Raw genomic sequence first — 12,160 nt, 5'->3', positions numbered from 1 at the left:
AATTTAGTGTATGCAAAGCAAGCCTTAAAATTTTATATCTGACTTTAGTATTGGAATATGACAAAAATATTTTAATCTTAACAAAGATTATAGGTGGAGTTTTACTCTAGAAAACAAAACAAAAACTACAGTTCTTGAATATTTGTAAAGGGTGTTTAGTAGATTGCCTTCCATGATGCAGTCTGGACAGATCACCAGTGACTATTTCACTCTGAAGGGGCTAAGAACCTGGCAGGTGGTCAATCCACAGAGCAAAGGGACACAGCAGTCCCAATCTGCTGCTTAAGGCTTAGAAGATTTCTGAAGGGCCACTAGTCTTCATCCATATTGCCAATTTGAAGAAGCTAAGATCTAATGTCCATGGAGGATGGCAGCAGCAGCAATAAGAGCACAGATGAACTTGCCAGCAGGAAGTTGAAAGCAGACAGACAAAAGCAAAGGCTTCCTTCTTTTACTTCCTTTATTTGAGCTGCCAGCCAAGGGCCACCTACACTTATGGTAGACCTGGCCAGGTCAAATACCCTGATAAATAGACCCCCTCATAGGAATGCACACCAGTTGCCTCTTAGTAGATTTCAGATCTTTTCAAGTTGACAAGCAAGATAGACCATCATAACTTGTGACCGAAATTAAGTATGACATCTATCACATCTCAAAGAGTTTCCTGAACATTCATAAGTATATTGTAACTAATTACTAATTATACTAACATAGAGTTCAGTGAGCTTCTGAAGTTTTAATGATAAAGATAGAGGGCCACATTGGCAGGCCCAAAAAATCAGATTCCTGAATTCCAATAAGTTAACCATTTTACCTCTGAAACCAAGCATGTTATACTTCCTCTTTATAAATCTCTTTCCCAATCTCATGTCTTTTTGTTGTGTTTTGCGGCTACTGAACTTAACCAGCCCTGTCCACATGACCATGGATGTGGTACTCTCTACATGTACGCTCAGCAATAGGTCCGAACTGAAGACAATGATTCCTCCTTTTCCAGCATCAATCAATAGCCAGTAGCTCCCTATTGAGGTGTAGGGCCCTGTGAATCTCTCCCTATCCATGAATGAATGTTGACAGATTTCGTCTTCTGAAGACCTATTCAGGCAACAACAGCTACATTCGTGATTGTAGTGACTGCACCAGGTCCAGAAGATAGTATTTCACAGTTTTTGCTCCTATCCTTTGATTGTTAACATTCGTCATCCCTCCATCATGTTCCCTGAGCACTAAAGATAGTATAAATGCTCTCTTCAGGTGTGAACAAATACTGTCACCACAATGTGTTGCCCAGAGCCATGTATTCATAGTTAGCCATTGCAAATCTACCTGATCAGCCCAGGAACATGTCTGTGGATCATTTCCTTGATTGATGGCTGATGTGTAAGGGTTAACTCCAATGTAGGCAATATCATCTTTGGAAAGGTGGTCCAGGTTTGTATAAGAAAACAAAAGGAACAAGACATAGCAAGCAAGCCAGTAAGCAGTGGTCCTCTTTGGCTTATGCTTTAGTTTCTGTCTACAGGTTCTTGCCTTGAGTTCCTGCCCCAATTCTAAGTTCTGAGGAAATATTACACGGAAGTCTAAGATGAAGTGAACTTTTTCTGCCCAACCTGCTTTTTGTTCAGTGTTTTGTCATGGCGATAGAGAAACAACCTCGGACAGGATGTATGGACAGATTGGATTGGTGACTTTATACAACATATAAGTAAATAATCCAGTTAGTATGTACTGAGTTACAAAGGACAGATTTACAAATAATTAAAAACAATGTATTCAAATGTAATGTGTTCATTTAAATTGTTTCATTTTATTTGATGTGTGTGTGTCTGTGTGTGTGTGTGTGTGTGTGTGTGTGTGTGTGTTAAATTATCATTATACTTCTGAAGGCACATCCTTTTGTTGGCTTTTAGGTTATAATATAATGGCTTAATTTCAAATACATTTATTTACTCAGGGTATGAAAGTGGAGTGCCTATAAACTTGTTGAATAGTGTCACTTTCTAGCCTAACTCTATTTCAGTCAAATCATTTCTTTCTTTTTTTTTCTTTTTAGGAAAAAATGTTACTATACTGACCAGAAGAACAAGTCAATGAGCAGGTTTGTGAAAGATGAATATTCTTTTATCACCAACTTGAAATTTACAAGAACATAAAGAATAACACATTTGATTATCCATATCATCAGTTATAAATTTTAGGAAAAAATTATGTTGATTTGCTGGAACAATTTTTAATATGGTTTGTCTCTCACAACACAGAAATAATTTCTATATTACTATTTTTCATGACCAATGTTAGCTTTTAAAATGATAATAAAATTGGGGCCACTGGTTATATGATAAACCCTCAAGTTGTCAACAGTATACTTGGAAATACTTTTGTCCTGTGAATCCAGTCTTATCTCACAGTGGAATAGAGACTAGCTTCTGTTATCCAAAGACATCCTGAAATTTTGCATGGCAGGTTTATTATTTTTTAGTTAATTAATTAATTTTTAATTGGATATTTTATTTATTTACATTTAAAATGTTATAGCCCTTTCTCTGTTTCCCATCCAGAAACACCCTATGCCATGTCCTGTCCACCTGTTTCTATGAGGTTACTTGCCTACTCACCAAACCAATTCTGCCTCCCCACCCTGGCATTCCCCTACACTGGGGCATCAAGCCTTCAAAGGACCAAGGGATTCTCCTCACATTGATGCCTAACAAGGCAATCCTATGCTGCCTATGCAGATTGAGCCATGGGTCATTCCATGTGTACTCTTTGATTAGTGTTTTAGTTCCTTGGAGTTCTGGTAGGGTCTTGTTGGTTCATGTTGTTTCTTCTATGGGGTTACAAACCCTTCAGCTCCTTCAGTCCTTTCTCTAACTCCTCCATTGGGGTGCCCATGCTCAACCCAATGGTTGGCTGTGAGCATCTTCATCTGTAATTGTCAGACACTGGAAAAGCCTCTCAGGAGACAGCCATATCAGGCTCCTGTCTATACTTTATCTATCACTCTAACGTGCGTTTCTTACCTAGGTAGGAAAATAATTTTTTTCTATTAGCTTTATCTCAAATATCTGCTGCACTTCATTCACTGTGGTCAGAGTGGCTATGGAAAAAGAATTATCTCCAATCTGGAAACTGGAACTCTTCTATTTGAATCGCCTTAACTCTATTTAAATGGAAGAAATGCATTCCACTTAAGGAAGGCTTAACAACAAAATAATAGTCATTACTTCAAAACTTGATAGTTATTACTTCAAAACATATAATTGGCAAAAACAAACAACTTTATCATCAACTTAGCAGTGCACTCCATGAGTAACAACGGTATAGACCAGAACAGTCAGAATGATGCAAACCCCAGAGAAACATACAGTGTAAAATCATTTTAGGAAATGATTGTTAAATATATTACTTTAGCAAAGAAAATAAATGAACACATTAAACTGTATAAATTGTGATGGGAGTATATATTTTTAGACATTATGTCTATTTTATTCTTTGGTTTCTTGGGGATTTTTCCTTCTAACAGTTTTCTTTTTAAATTTTTATTGGATATTTTATGTATTAACATTTCAAATGTTATCCTCTTTTCCAATTTTCCCTCCGGAAACCCCCATCTCATTCCACTTATCTGTGTTTCTATGAGGATGCTCATTTTCTCACATACCATACCCACCTCACTGCCCTTGCATTCCCCTACAGTGAGGAATCAAGCCTTCACAAGACCAAGGGCCTCTTCTCCTATTAATGCCAGACAATGCCATCATCTGCTACATACAGGGATGGATGCATGGGTCCCTCCATGTGTACTCTTTGGTTAGTGGTTTAGTCCCTGGAAGTTCTGGGAGGTCTGGTTGTTTGTTATTATTGATCTTCCTATGGGGTTGCAAACCCCTTCAGCTCCTTCAGTCCTACCTCTAACTCCTCCATTGGTTCTCCCATACATGATTCTGTCCCCTTTATCCCCTCAAATTTCTCTCTTCCTCCAAAGTCCCTCCCACCCTTTAACTTCTGTGGGTATTTGGTTCTTCCTTCTTGGGAGTACTGAAGAATCCACATATTGGTCTTCCTTCTTCTTGAGCTTCATGTTGTCTGTGGATTGTATCTTAGGTAATTCAAGTTTTAGGCTAATATCCACTTATCAGTGAGTGCATACCATGTGTGGTTTTTTTTTCAATTGGGTTACCTCACTCAGGATGACATGTTCTAGCTCCATCCATTTGCCTAAGAATTTCATGTGGTCATTGTTTTTTAGTAGTTGAGTAGTACTCCATTGTGTAGATGTAGCACATTTTTTGAATCATTCCTCCGTTGAAGGGCATCTGGGTTCTTTCCAGCTTCTGGCTATTATAAATAAGGCTGCTATGAACATAATGGAGCATGTGTCTTTGTTGTATGTTGGAGTATCTTTTGGGTATATGCTCAGGAAAGGTATAGCTGGGTCCTCAGTTAGTGCAATGTCCAATTTTCTGAGGAACCTCCAGACTGATTTCCAGAGAGGTTGTACCAGTTTGCAATCCCACCAACAATGGAGGAGTGTTCCTCTTTCTCCACATCCTCACCAGCATCTGCTGTCATCTGAGTTTTTTATCTTAGCCATTCTGACTGGTGTGAGGTGGAATCTCAGGGTTGTTTTGATTTGCATTTCCCTGATGACTAAGGATATCGAACATTTCTTTAGGTGTTTCTAAGCCATTCAGTATTCCTTAGGTGAAAATTCTCTGTTTAGCTCTGTACTCCATTTTCAATAGGGTTATTTGGTTCTCTGGAGTCTAAATTCTTGAGTTCTTTGTATATGTTGGATATTAGCCCTCTATTGTATTAAGATTGGTAAAGATTCTTTCCCAATCTGTTGGTTGCCATTTTGTCCTAATGACTGTCTTTTGCTTTTATGATGTACCGTTAGTGGATTTTTGATCTAACAGCCTAAGCCATTGGTGTTCTGTTCAAGAAAATTTCCCCTGTGCCCATGTGGTTGAGGCTCTTCCCTGCTTTCTCTTCTATTAGATTCAATGTATCTGGGTTTATATGGAGGTTCATGATCCAATGGTCTTCAATTTTGTAGAAAAAGATAAAAATGGATCAATTTACATTCTTCTACATGATAACTGCCAGTTGAACCATCATCATCATTTAGTGATAATGCTTTATTTTTTCCACTGGATATTTTTAGCCCCTTTGTTAAAGATCAAGTTACCATAGGTGTATGGGTTTATTTCCGCATTGTCAATTCTATTCCATTGATCTACTTGTCTGTCTCTATACCAATGCCATGCAGGTTTTTATCACAATTGCTCAATAATACAGCTTGAGATATTGCGTGGTGATTCCCCCGAGGAGTTCTTTTATTGTTGACAATAGTTTTCCCTATCCTGTGTTGTTGGTTTTTCCAAATGAATTTGCAAATTGCTCTTTCTAACTCTGTTAAGAATTGACTTGGAATTTTGATGGAAATTGCATTGAATATGTAGATTGCTTTTGTCAAGATGGCCATTTTTACTATATTAATCCTACCGGTCCATGAGCGTGGGAGATCTTTCCATCTTTTAAGATCTTCTTCGGGGCTGGGGATTTAGCTCAGTGGTAGAGCGCTTACCTAGGAAGCGCAAGGCCCTGGGTTCGGTCCCCAGCTCCGAAAAAAAGAACCAAAAAAAAAAAAAAAAAAAAAAAAGATCTTCTTCAATTTCTTTCTTCAGAGACTTGAAGTTCTTGTCATACAGATTTTTCACTTGCTTGATTAGAGTCATACCGAGGCATTTTATATTATTTGTGACTATTGTGAAGGGTGTTAGTTTCCTAACTTTGTTCTCAGACTATTTATACTTTGAGTAGAGGAAGGCTAGTGATTGGTTTGAGTTAATTTTAGCCACTTTGCCAAAGTTGTTTATCAGGTTTAGGAATTCTCTAGTTGAATTTTTGGGGTCACTGATGTATACTATCATATCATCTGCAAATGGTGATATTTTGACTTCTTCCTTTCCAATCTGTATCCTTTGATCTACTTTTGGTTGTCTAATTGCTCTGGCTATGACTTCTAGAACTATATTGAATAGGTAGGGAGAGGATGGGCAGCCTTGTCTAGTCCCTGATTTTAATGCGATTGTTGCAAATTTCTCTCCTTTTAGTTTGAAGTTGACTACTGGTTTGATGTATATTATTTTTACTATGTTTAGGTATGGGTCTTGCTTTCATGATCTAAGACTTTTATCATGAATGGGTGTTGAATTTTGCAAGTGCTTTATCTGCATCTAATGCACTAATCATATGGCTTTTTTGTTTGAGTTTGTGAAGCCTAGCTGATCATGGTGAATGAACATTTTTGATATGTTCTTGGATTCAGTTTGCAAGAATTTTATTGAGTGTTTTTGCATTGATATTCATGAGGGAAATTGGTGTTCTCTTTCTTTGTTGGGTCTTTGTGTGGTTTAGGTATAAGTGTAATTGTAACTGTGACTTCATAGAACAAACTTTGTAGTATTACTTCTGTTTATATTTTGTGGAATATTTGGAAGAGTATTGGCTTCAGGTCTTCTTGGAAGAATTTGATAGAATTCTGCACTAAACTCATCTGGTCCTGGGCTATTTTTTTTTTTGGATGGAAGACTTTTAATGACTGCTTCCATTTCTTTAGGGATAATGGGGCTGTTTAGATGGTTTATCTGATCCTGGCTGTACTTTGGTACCTGATATCTGTCTAGAAAATTCCCATTTCATTCAGATTTTCTAGTTTTATTGAATATAGGATTCTGTAGTAGGATCTGATGATTTTTTTGAATTTCTTCAGATTCTGTTGTTATGTCTCCCTTTTCATTTCTGATTGTGTTAATTCAGATACTCTCTCTATGCCCTCTAGTTAGTTTGGCTAAGGGTTTATCTATCTTACTGATTTACTCAAAGAACCAGCTCCTGGTTTAGTTGATTCTTTGTATAGTTCTTTTTGTTTCTACTTGGTTGAATTCAGCCCTGCAGTCTACTCCTCTGAGGTAGATTCCCTTCTTTTTGTTTTAGAGCTTTTACGTGTGGTGTCAAGTTGTAAGTGTATGTTCTCTTCAGTTTCTCTTTAGAGGCTCTCAGACCTATGAATTTTCCTCTTAGCACTGCTTTTGTTCTGTCCCCTAAGTTTGGGTATGTTGTGCCTTCATTTTCATTAAATTCTAAAATGTCTTTTATTTCTTTCTTTATTTCCTCCTTGACCAAATAATTATTGAGTACAACATTGTTCAGCTTCCATATGTATGTGGGCTTCCTGTTACTTTCGTTGTTATTGAAAACCAGCCTTAGTCTGTCGTGATCTGATAGAATGCTTGGGATTATTTCAATCTTCTTGTACCTGTTGAAGCCTGTTTTGTGACTGATTAAATGGTCAATTTCAGAGAAGGTACCATGAGGTGCTGAGAAGAAGTTATATTCTTTTGCTTTAGGATGAACTTTTCTATAGAAATCTATTAAATCCACTTGCTTCATAGCTTGTTCGTTTCACTATGTCTCTAAGTTTCTGTTTCCATGATCTGTCTATTGCTGAGAGTGGGGTGTTGAAGTCTCCCATTATTAGTGTGTGACATGCAATGTGTGCTTTGAGCTTTATTGAAGTTTCTTTTATGAATGTGGATACTCTTGCATTTGGAGCATTGATTTTCAGAATTAAGAATTCATATTGGTAGATTTTTCCTTTGATGAATATGAAGTGTTTTGCCTTATCTTTTTTGATAACTTTTGGTTGAAAATTGGTTTTATTCCATATTAGAGTGGCTACTCCAACTTTTTTCTTGGGAGCATTAGCATGGTAAATTTTTTTTCAAAAATTTGAGGTACAACCTGTCTTGGTCACTGAGTTACATTTCCTGTATTTCCTGTTTACATATCCTGTTTGTTAGTCTAAGTCTTGTATTGGAGAATTGAGTCCATTGATGTAAAGAGATATTAAAGAAAAGTGATTTTTTGGTTCCTGTTAATTTTATTATTATAAGTGGAACTATGTTTGTATAACTATCTTCTTTTGGGTTTGTTGAAAGAAGATTATATCTATTTTAAACAACATGTTTTTGTCTTTGTCCATTTTAGCTGTTTCAGATTAACTTTTCAACTGTCAACTTACTCTTGAATAGGCATTTTTTAGAGTTTGCTAAATGATAACATTTTGAATATTAAAAGCTATAAAAAGTATTTTGCACAAAAATATTAGAGTTTAATTTTGAAGTTAATTTAAATTTCAAATGAGGCATATCCATTAGCATATTAAAATCTAGAGACAATTTTGAAACATTTTAACAATTTTAATATGGTCCATGTAGCTCAACTTTTCAAGTAAACTAGGAAAATATACACTGTATCATGTTGTTTTGTGATATTTTATGTTATTTTTCTTTCTTTTTTATTCTGACATAATGGAGTTATCAAGTTTCTTTTTATTTAATTTTATTTTTCTTGGTATTTTATGTATTTACATTTCAAATGTTAACCCTTCCCCCCAATACCCACTCCCTTTCCTCCTGCTTCTATGAGGATGCTCCTACTCTCACCCTCTCAATCCCCTGATATTCTCTTCACTGGGGGAACAAGACTTCACACGACCTAGGAATTTTCCTTCCATTCTTGCTACACAATGTCATTCTCTGCTACACTATTTTTCTTAAATGCATAAAACTGTAGTGTTTGAAATAATAATAAAACCTGTCCCCTAACATTTAATTTGTTGCCAACAATTTCCTTTGCTTTCTTTGTTTCATGGAGTTGAGTTGTGAAGCACAGTGATCAAAAGCTAAAGGGCTTATAAAAATACACAAGCATCAGCTCTAATGAAAGGAAAAATTCTCTGTTACTTGTTTATAGTTATTTACATAATCACTTAAGAAAAACTTATTCTATTTTTTCTTTCAATTTCAATTCTGAGAAATATGTAAAAGTTATGTATACAGAAGCCAGGGATAAATGATTAATGTTTACAGTATTTTTAGGCACACTTAGTTAAAATGGTACAGCATGTAAAAATTTATATCAAATGTGGACATTTTATTAGATATTTTTCTTTTGTGCAATAGAAAAAAATAATTATGCATGGATAATTCTGGCCAGAGAAGACTAGGGATATAGAATGTGTGGGCATTTATTTACTTCTGATGATCAACATATCTCTAGTCACCTTTAGAGAAAATAACTAAGGCATTATAACTGTAGAAATTTAATTTTATTTACAAATCATTTTCACGTTACAATATTAATCATCAAAATAACCTGCAAGGAAGCCAGAACAGAAATAGCCAGTGTTGTGGATGGGAGGAAACCATAGAGTACCTTTTTTTTTTTAAATCAATGTGGTTTTAATTCAGTTTTCTTTACGCTACAAATTCTCATTTCCCTTCCAGAACTTTCACAGATGTTTCAGCAGTTTCCTTTTTATTTTCTGAGCCTTTTGATCTATATATTTTAATTTCCATAGAATTATCTTACATTCCACGCATATTTTAATAAAGGACACTAAAACCATCTTTGGATCTTTTACCTAAAAAACCACCACGAAAAAGATGCCCAATATGATAAATATGTATGGGTGTTGATAATGTGATAAATTGTGTTGTTGTTAAGGTTTGGAGCAGCATAAGCAGCCACACAACTTTCATTTTCCACCTTATTACAGTAAATATTTGAACATATCCTGCATCATTTCCACTACCTCTTTTCTTCTCAAGAAGTTTATTTAATAATGGAAAAACTAAAGAAGGAACAATGAAATCAATTAAGCAGACTCTGGAATCTGGTTGCAAATCCAGGGTTGATGACATTTCACCATCTGAGACTATTTTTCCTTCTCAGAAAATGTTTGTGAAAGTCTAAGTGTAGTAGTGTTTATTTTCTGTTAACAACAGAAGGCGACGATCTTAAGGTCCATCTACAAATGTTACACATTCACTTATTTCTATATTGTTTTAATTCGGCCAGAGATCATGAGTGGGTAGGTGTTGCAGTTCATTTACATTATCCAAGAGTTGTTCTGACCCCTTGATGCTGTACGACAAATGGGATCACTTCCTGTCCTAAGAGCTGAAAACATGAGCTCCAGCATTGAACTGTTTTGTCTAGTTTCAGAAACTGGCAAGTTGAGCTCTCTAGTTCATCTAATATGCATATTCCATTGTCTTTTAAAAACAAAGTTGAATTTCAAGTGGCTAGAGAATTTGATCTCTGCTATTGCCTTTTCCATGTCTTTGCATTGACCTTAGGATACAATTATGTTTTATTAACTCAAAGGCTTTCTTTGTAATGAGAATCAGCAACCTGAAAACCTCAGAAACTGCTTGTTAGTTTAGGTTTATAATGAATGTTCTAGTCTCACCAAAGCTGAACAGAATTGGTATCCCAATGATCATCTGATTTGGTAAAAAACCATAAAGATTATTACATCCTAAGCTGTTCAGCAGGATTTAACTCTTCAAGTTTCTCATGGTGATTTTACCATCATAATCTTATTTGAACCAATTCTTAAAATACAGTATTTGTTGCTTGCCCTTCATTATCTTAATTTTTTCTAAAGTTCAAAACCTGACAAAGCTAATGCTATGATAAATTACATTTGTGTCTAGAGTTATTCTTCCTGCTACTTTGACTACCCTATCACAGAAGACACCACAAATCCCCAACAGCACACCATTATCACTGTGGAAACACTGCATGGTAGTTTTAAATGGAAACAGCTGTTGTTATAGTAACAGAATTTAGATTCTCAGAATCAATACAGAAGGTCAGTCCTCTGTTTTGATTAATTTTTTAACTCTGTAAAAAATTATAAAAATGATTAATTAGCATACATATAATATTCATTTGCATGCAATTTCACACTTTTATAAAGAGTCAGGGAGTAATTTATGCTTACAAGTGCATCATATACACAGCTTTAAGAAGTATATCAATGCTGCCTTTAAAAAAGGCTTCTTCTTATAGCCACTTTTATATGATAATTTAAGATATTTTATTCAGAGATATTACTTCTCTGAACAAGTTTAAAACTATGCAGGAATTAATTTACTATCTATTTCTTAGTTGTGAAGACAGAGGTATTTGTGTATCTCTGTGAGTGTCTGTGTATGAGTGTGTACACATGTGTATTGTGTATACTTATGAAAAGCAATAAGTATGTGTACAATATAGGTATATGTCTATGTGTCTCCATGTGTACATGTGTGCACATTTATGTTTGTGCACTTGTATGTGTGAGTTGTTTGTTAACATGTGTATGTGTGTATACATATGGACATGTATACAAATATATGTATGTGCGTATGTGCATTCATGTCTGTATATGTTTACAAACATATGAATGTGTGTACATATATGTATACAGGTTCTATATACATGTGTGTATGTGTGTGCATATCTATGTATGAATGTGCATGCATGTGTCAACATGTGTAAATGCATATATGTGTACATGAGTGCATATTTAGGTGCATGTACATGTATATATATGTATGTGTATGTTGTGCAGATGTGTATTGTGTGTAAATTGTATGTGTATGTGTGTGCTTGTGTGTAAATTCGTATATACATATGTATATATATGCATATGTGTACATATGTATTCGTGTGCATGCATGGTAGGTATTTATCACCTGGAATCTTTTTTTTCTCTAAACTTAAGAAAACTGTAACAGAGAAATTAGCATAGCTTTGGAACACAACCTTATTTAGTTCTGAAATTTGACTTCCTTACAGGGTACAAAAGTATTTCAAGAGAATCAAAAAATGGATGTCCCAAAACCCAATGGTTCTTGACAAGTCAGCGTTTCCAGAGCTGGAGGAGTCGGACTGCTACACTGGCCCTTTCAGCAGAGCCAGGATTCACCAGTGAGTGCTCTCCTCTTTCCTATGTACTACTTTTGTAGTTTTCATTCCTTGAGCTTATTTCTAGAAGATAAATAGCTGTGGATATTTCCATAGGCAACCAAATAGGTCAGAGAGTGCATCATTATATTAGAGTTCATATTTAACTTAGAAACAGCACTAAGTGAACAATTGATTCTATATATATTTCATGATCCAGATGTTATCAATTATTATTAATATATTAATAATTAAATGTTAATATATAGACTGGTAAATATTCATTAGCAGTATTAGCTTTGGGATGCTGAGATGACTCAATAGTTAAAAGCACCTGACACTTTCAACAGAG

The 12,160-nt window shown here is 35.2% G+C and overlaps 1 protein-coding gene across 2 annotated transcripts in view; it reads left to right on the top strand.

Annotated features, from left to right (window-relative positions):
• The window catches only part of Ano3 (anoctamin 3), a 314,454-nt gene that overhangs the window by 202,520 nt on the left and 99,774 nt on the right, over positions 1-12,160 (top strand). For both annotated transcript variants that reach the window (XM_039106460.2, XM_039106461.2), the window contains 2 exons: positions 2,054-2,098; positions 11,701-11,832. In XM_039106460.2, coding sequence (XP_038962388.1) covers positions 2,054-2,098; positions 11,701-11,832 — 177 coding nt within the window. The remainder of the gene's footprint in view (positions 1-2,053; positions 2,099-11,700; positions 11,833-12,160) is intronic.

The sequence above is a fragment of the Rattus norvegicus genome, chromosome 3 (genome assembly GCF_036323735.1).
Source record: "Rattus norvegicus strain BN/NHsdMcwi chromosome 3, GRCr8, whole genome shotgun sequence".
In the NCBI taxonomy this organism is placed as follows: domain Eukaryota; kingdom Metazoa; phylum Chordata; class Mammalia; order Rodentia; family Muridae; genus Rattus; species Rattus norvegicus.
This window is presented reverse-complemented; position numbering and strand designations above follow the sequence as displayed.